General features: G+C 39.6%; 1 protein-coding gene across 1 annotated transcript; it reads left to right on the top strand.

Annotated features, from left to right (window-relative positions):
- The first annotated feature begins 2,412 nt into the window (after window positions 1-2,412).
- Window positions 2,413-6,288, top strand: LOC140962402 (acetate--CoA ligase CCL3-like). Its single transcript, XM_073421276.1, has 3 exons — window positions 2,413-2,726; window positions 3,025-3,615; window positions 5,229-6,288. Exons 1-3 carry the CDS (start codon window positions 2,496-2,498, stop codon window positions 6,123-6,125), a joined length of 1,719 nt encoding a protein of 572 aa, XP_073277377.1. The 5' UTR covers window positions 2,413-2,495; the 3' UTR covers window positions 6,126-6,288.
- Window positions 6,289-6,667: the final 379 nt, after the last annotated feature.

Here is a 6,667-nt window from a genome sequence, read left to right as displayed (position 1 = left end):
CAAATGTCTGCTGTGATCCACTTCATTCTTTGAGTAGACGAGAATATCGTCTATGAATACTATCACGAACTGATCAAGATACGGCTGGAATACGCGATTCATGAGATCCATGAAGATCGCTGGCGCATTCGTCAAACCGAACGGCATCACAAGGAACTCGAAGTGACCATAACGAGTCCTAAAAGCAGTCTTGAGAACATCGGCGTCTTTCACCCGCAACTGATGATACCCGGAACGCAGATCTATCTTGGAGAAAACTGAAGCTCCCTGCAACTGAGCAAACAAGTCTTCAATCCTCGGAAGTGGGTATTTGTTCTTCACTGTAACTCTGTTCAACTCCCGATAATCAATGCAGAGCCCCATCGAACCATCCTTCTTCTTCACAAACAAGACCGGTGCGCCCCATGATGAAAAGCTCGGGCGAATGAACTCCTTGTCAAGAAGTTCCTGAATCTGTTTCTTGAGTTCTACCATCTCTGTCGGTGCCAGTCGGTACGGTGCTTTGGAGATCGGTGTGGTACCTGGCATAAGCTCAATAGAAAATTCCACTTCTCGCACAGGTGGTAGACCAGAAACATCATCAGGAAAAACGTCTAGAAAATCCCGGACTATTGGAACATCGGATGCTGACCGTTTGGGTGTCTCGGGAACAGATACAAGAGTAGCTAAAAATGCTCGGCACCCTCGATGCATGAGTTTCCTAGCCTGGACATAAGGTATTATACGCGCTAAATTAAAATACCTGTCTGGTTCGAATAAGAATTGTTACATTCCAGGCGGTCGGAATAGAACAGATCTACGCTGGAAATCAATCACAACTCTATTCCTCAATAGCCAGTCCATCCCCAGAATGATATCAAATTATGACATCGGCAGAACGATAAGATCCGCATACACAAGATTACCATGGAGTTCAAGGTCTCTATCTCGGATCACATTAGTAGCTGTCAGCTCCTCTCCAGAAGGCAATGCTACTGAATACGCTATGTCTAGCCCAATTGTCTTGACCTTGAGAGAATTTACAAATGTTTCTGAAATGAAAGAATGAGTAGCCCCTGAATCTATCAAGGCTTTCGTAGCTGAATCGGCTATAAAGATTCTCCCTGAAAGATTAGAATATCATTCTAAACCCAATAGTTTTACAAGAATTATGCTTATAGTCATGCAAATGTCAAAGTTCTTCTAACCTAAATTCCCGTAAGTAACAATAATTAGAACATGCAATCCTATCATAAATTTTAAGTTCAAAATCTTAACCCAAAACATTAAACTTCAATACAACTTAAAGATTTAGGATACCTGTCATGAGCATCGTCTCCGGGTTAGTCTCCGCTGAATGGAGAGCAAAAACTCTGTCTTGGGTAGGCAGATTCTTCTGAGGGCAATTCTTCAATATGTGGTCAGTACTCCCACATTTGTAACACTTTCCCGAACCATACATACAAGTCCCAGCATGACGACGTGAGCACTTGGCACAGGCTGGATACTCCACTGCCCTCGGGACTGACTTCTTAACCATCCCTAAAAAAAGAATAACAAGATTGTTCTTGATTGAACTGACTTCTTAACCATCCCTAAAAATATTATTGTTCATCTTCGTCAATTTGTTTTTCGTTCTTATTTGAGGTGAGACCATATATATATCGATTATGATTACTAACCGCATCAGGAACATAAACTTAGCATGTTCGGATAATTTCTCTTTTACCATTTCTATTTTGAATCATAACAGTACTCATAAACTTCAAAATATGCTTATGACACAAATGACATACTATAGCAAGATGAAACGGATCGAAGAGGAAATATATTGTTAACGATCGTTTTAAAACAAACATATTTATATTAAAACATAAGTATTCAAAACTTTATGAAAATATATATACATGTAAAAGTTCACTAACTTTATCTTTTTTGAATTAAAATATGAAAAAGACTTGGCTCGAAAAAGGCTAGAACTTTACTCGAACTCAGACAACATTTAGATAGAACTTCGATGGAAACTTTGAAGAAAATAAAGCAAAAGTTCGCCCTCTCATGCTACTGTAATGACTCGAAAATTATGAATCTTTTGAATAAGGATTTTAGGTGTGATTTTTGGTTAACCCGTTGTTTTTATTTATTGGTTGTCCAAAGTGAGCTGAGAAATTCTCAATTTCTTGTCATTTTTTCCTTTAAATGTCATTATTATCGCTTTTAATAGAAGTTCATCATTTCAGATGAATGTGTCCTGGGCATTTTCGAATTAAATTTTCCACGTCTTCACATTTAATATATTTTTAAATAAATAATAATTATTATTTTAAATTTTCCACGTCCTCACATGTAATATATTTTTAAATAAATAATAATAATAATAATTATTATTATTTGAATAGGTGTCTCAAAGATTGGTTTAGTTGGTACGTCCACCTGTCCCGCAGAGAGGCTAATTCGGAAGCCTTCCATTCCATCTGTATAGACACGCATTCATTCTCACACAGCACCTGGCTTGCATGATCCGTCAAATGGCGCCGGTGGAGAAAGATATCGATGACCTGCCCAAGAATAGTGCTAATTACACCGCTTTGACGCCGCTGGGATTCTTGGAACGGGCTGCCACTGTTCACCCGACCCGGAAGTCCGTGATCGATGGCTCCTTGTCTTACACGTGGCTCCAGACTTACAACCGCTGCTGCCGGATGGCATCAGCCCTCACCAAGAGAGGCGTCACCGTTGGTTGCACCGTGAGTCATTTTCTTGCATAATGATTTTAAATTAATATTTCCAGACTGATTTTATGAGGAAGCTGAATTTTTTTACGAGATTTTTGCTTGTTATTTTCAAAATTGTTGGGAATATATAAATCAATCAAAAATTATCTGATAAGAAAGACATAATTAGTTAGTATATAGCTGAATTACACACTCGTTAGATTAAGTACTTTCGCGCCATGGGACGCCGCGCAAGTGATCATGAATCGCCATGCATTGTCCAATGGCCCATTTTGTCCTGATCCACGATGCTGCACTTGCATGTTTGCAGGTAGCTGTAATTGCACCAAACATTCCAGCCATATATGAAGCTCATTTTGGAGTTCCAATGTCTGGAGCTGTACTAAATGCTGTCAATATTCGTCTGAATGCACAAACAATTGCTTTTCTCCTGGGACATTCTCAATCCGGTGTTATAATTGTGGATCAAGAATTCTATACCTTGGCAGAGGAAGCATTGTCGATCATGAAGGATAAAAGCAATGACAATTTTAAGATTCCAGTTATGATTGTTGTAGCTGATAAAAAGTGCGACCCAAAGTCACTCCAACATGCACTCAGAAAAGGGGCAATTGAATACGAGAAGTTCTTGGAATCTGGTGACCCTGAATTTTCTTGGAAACCACCTGAGGACGAGTGGCAGAGCATTGCTCTGGGGTATACTTCTGGTACGACAGCTAGTCCTAAAGGGGTGGTGTTGCATCATAGAGGGGCCTACCTTATGGCTTTGAGTAATGCAATTGTATGGGGAATGGGGGAAGGAGCTGTTTACTTGTGGACTTTGCCCATGTTCCACTGCAATGGTTGGTGTTTTCCATGGACTCTTGCGGTGCTTTGCGGCACAAGCATATGCCTTAGACAGGTAATCAAATAACATTTTATAAAACTCTGGCACTCAAGAACAATGGGATGCGTGAGATTTAATTGATTCTATATAATATTAAAGCTGGGCTCTTATCCTAGGTTTGGATCATGTTATGGATGATGAATGTATTTTGTCTAGGGTTTCGAGGCTCGTTTCAAGAAAACAGCACGATATCACTTTCATTATTTGATTTTAGAATTCTGGATATTCTTATTCCTTGCAACAAGAGCCATTTAAATACAAGGAAGACAATTAATATCCCTAGCAAGAAATCTGTTGTCCATGGCTAGAATGCATGCAATATTAAAAAAGAAAACTAAATAAAATTCTTCTAATTAATTCTTTAATTCGGAATCTTCCACCACTTCTTCCTTGATTTCAGCAGTTTGTCCTTAATTCATGCCCGTTACATCTGACTCCCTTTGAAAATCGTGCTTGTCCTCAAGCAAGAACAAGAGATATTCCAAGATCTTCCAAATTGTCGCTTCTCTTTTGCTATTCTGAAAAATTCTCCACCATGCTAGCTCTCTTGCGATTCTGAAAAATTCTCCACAACTACAAGAATAATTGTTGTAGGAGTATCTCAAGGGTTAAGCGCCAATGACAGTAATTCTAAAATTCTCCTCACTTTTAACTTTTTATGATCTCGTTCCCATTTGAGTAACCAGGGTTTGCCATCGCAAAATCCTTCCTTGTCTTTCTCCGATCCGTGTTGGTGTCGAAAAAACTTTGCACATTGACTAAGATGTCTCATCAAGTCTGATTGGCTATTGTACCGGCGGAAAATCTAGCTTCAAATCTTGTGGTACTTTTGATAAGTCATCCTCGCTGTCCTTCAGAATGCTGGTCGGTGGGGCTCCGTTGATGTAGTGCTTGGAATTCCCCCATGATGACTGGCTCTGATACTAACTTCTTGTTATCCTAGGTTTGGATCATGTTATGAGATGATCAATGGATTTTGGATAGCATTTCGAGGCTCGTTTTGAGAGAACCCACGATCTCACATTCACTTTTTGGTTTTAGAATTCTGGATATTCTTATTCCTTGCAACAATACCCATTTAAATATAAGGAAGACCATTAATTTCCCTAGCAAGAAATCTCCCGTAATTCCCGTCCATGGCCAGAATGCATGCAATATTTAAAAAGAAAAGTAAATAAAATCCTGGTAATTAATTCTTTATTTCTGAATCATCCACCACTTCTTCCTCGATCTCAGCAGTTGGTCCTTAATTCTTGCTCATTACATGGACACTCACGTATGAATAATCAATCATTATTTTCTATACATGCTCGGAGGCCTGACTATTAATGAATGCATGGTGAAAGTTAATTTCTTCCTCTGATGGGCAAAATATAACTCGAGTTGCTTATTAGGTCATCTACTGTATAGATTCCAAGCAAAATAGTTTGTGTTCTCAATGCACTCCGTGCAATTAATGCTAAAACATTTTTTGGTTTTGAGTTTCATATGGACTCGTATAAATGGTCATATGACAGTTTTTATTCTTCACTAAGGAAATGTTTTTGCACAGTTGCCAACTAATTATTTGCACGGTTGCCAACTGAGATAATTGATCTCCTCTGCCAATCTGTCTTCTGTCTGTCTAGGTCACAGCTAAAGGCGTCTATTCTGCCATAGCTAATCTTGGAGTGAACTATTTCTGTGCTGCGCCAGTGGTTCTCAATACTATTGCAAATGCCCCAAAAAATGAGTCCATTCTTCCCCTTCCACGTGTTGTCCATGTAATGACAGCTGGTGCGACGCCAGCTCCTTCTATTCTTTCGGCAATGTCACGGAGAGGCTTTCGAGTCACTCACACTTATGGTCTTTCTGAAACATATGGCCCCTCGGCCATATGCGCATGGAAGCCCGAGTGGGATTCGCTATCACCGGAAGAACAAACACGATTGAATTCAAGGCAAGGAGTCCGATATGTAGGCCTAGAAGGCTTGGATGTTATTGACATGAAAAGCATGACTCCAGTACTTGCGGATGGCACAGCTGTCGGAGAAATTGTGTTCAGGGGGAATGTTGTGATGAAGGGCTATCTGAAGAACCCTGAAGCAAACCAAGAAGCTTTTAGTAGTGGTTGGTTTCATTCCGGTGATATTGGTGTAAAGCATCCAGATGGCTACATAGAAATAAAAGACAGATCGAAGGACATAATTATATCAGGTGGAGAAAATATTAGTAGCGTAGAGGTAGAAAATATTCTGTACCAGCACCCTGCGATATTTGAAGTGTCGGTAGTGGCCAGGCCAGATGAGCAGTGGGGTGAATCACCTTGTGCATTTGTGACGCTAAAGGCAGACGCTGATGCTTCTGATAAGCAGCGGTTAGCTGATGATATAATGAAGTTCAGTCGTTCAAAGATGCCTGCATATTGGGTTCCAAAATCAGTGATATTTGGAATATTGCCAAAAACGGCAACCGGAAAAATACAGAAACACATTCTAAGATCCAAGGCTAAGGAGATGGGGCCTGTCAAGAAGAGTAGATTGTAAATGCCATATTTTGTTCTTTCTGTGCAAGCTCTTACCTGCCGAGTTTGATGTTGTAATAAGGATATTTTCCCCATGGTTTGATTTAAATTTCTTGTTTTCTGCAATTATTACCTCAATAACTATATAATACTAGCTTTTTATCTTTGAATTTTTTCATTTGTGTAGTCTTCTCATTTGTCTTGTTGACTCGACTTATGGGAGGGGGAAATGCTGATAACCCTTAAAATAATAGCCTATTTTCGCTATAATCTGAGCCAAATCATTGTTGACAATCCAAAGACGTCTGGGTTCGAGGATCAAAACAACCTTAAGATCGTGATCTGATCTGGTCCCCAACTCATTGAGAGTTGGCTTGACAAGGCATCATATTACTTGGATCAAACTTTATATTTAGTAATTGGACTTTTGCGGTGCTTGTGCCCAATTATGATGCTACAATCACGATGATAGGCCACTCGATACATCAAAAGATGTTAGGACAATTCATGAGTTGTGATGTACTGATAATGAGAGATTTGGATCAACCGGGGCTGCCAGTCTTG

The sequence above is a fragment of the Primulina huaijiensis genome, chromosome 2 (assembly GCF_012295235.1).
Source record: "Primulina huaijiensis isolate GDHJ02 chromosome 2, ASM1229523v2, whole genome shotgun sequence".
NCBI classification, from domain to species: domain Eukaryota; kingdom Viridiplantae; phylum Streptophyta; class Magnoliopsida; order Lamiales; family Gesneriaceae; genus Primulina; species Primulina huaijiensis.
This window is presented reverse-complemented; position numbering and strand designations above follow the sequence as displayed.

Bases quoted from the DNA above. Each gene is read 5' to 3' on its own strand.
- LOC140962402 (XM_073421276.1), top strand. From the start codon at position 2,496: ATGATCCGTCAAATGGCGCCGGTGGAGAAAGATATCGATGACCTGCCC. The intron at 2,727-3,024 runs GTGAGTCATTTT...GCATGTTTGCAG, and splicing joins GCGTCACCGTTGGTTGCACC to GTAGCTGTAATTGCACCAAA. The intron at 3,616-5,228 runs GTAATCAAATAA...CTGTCTGTCTAG, and splicing joins CAAGCATATGCCTTAGACAG to GTCACAGCTAAAGGCGTCTA.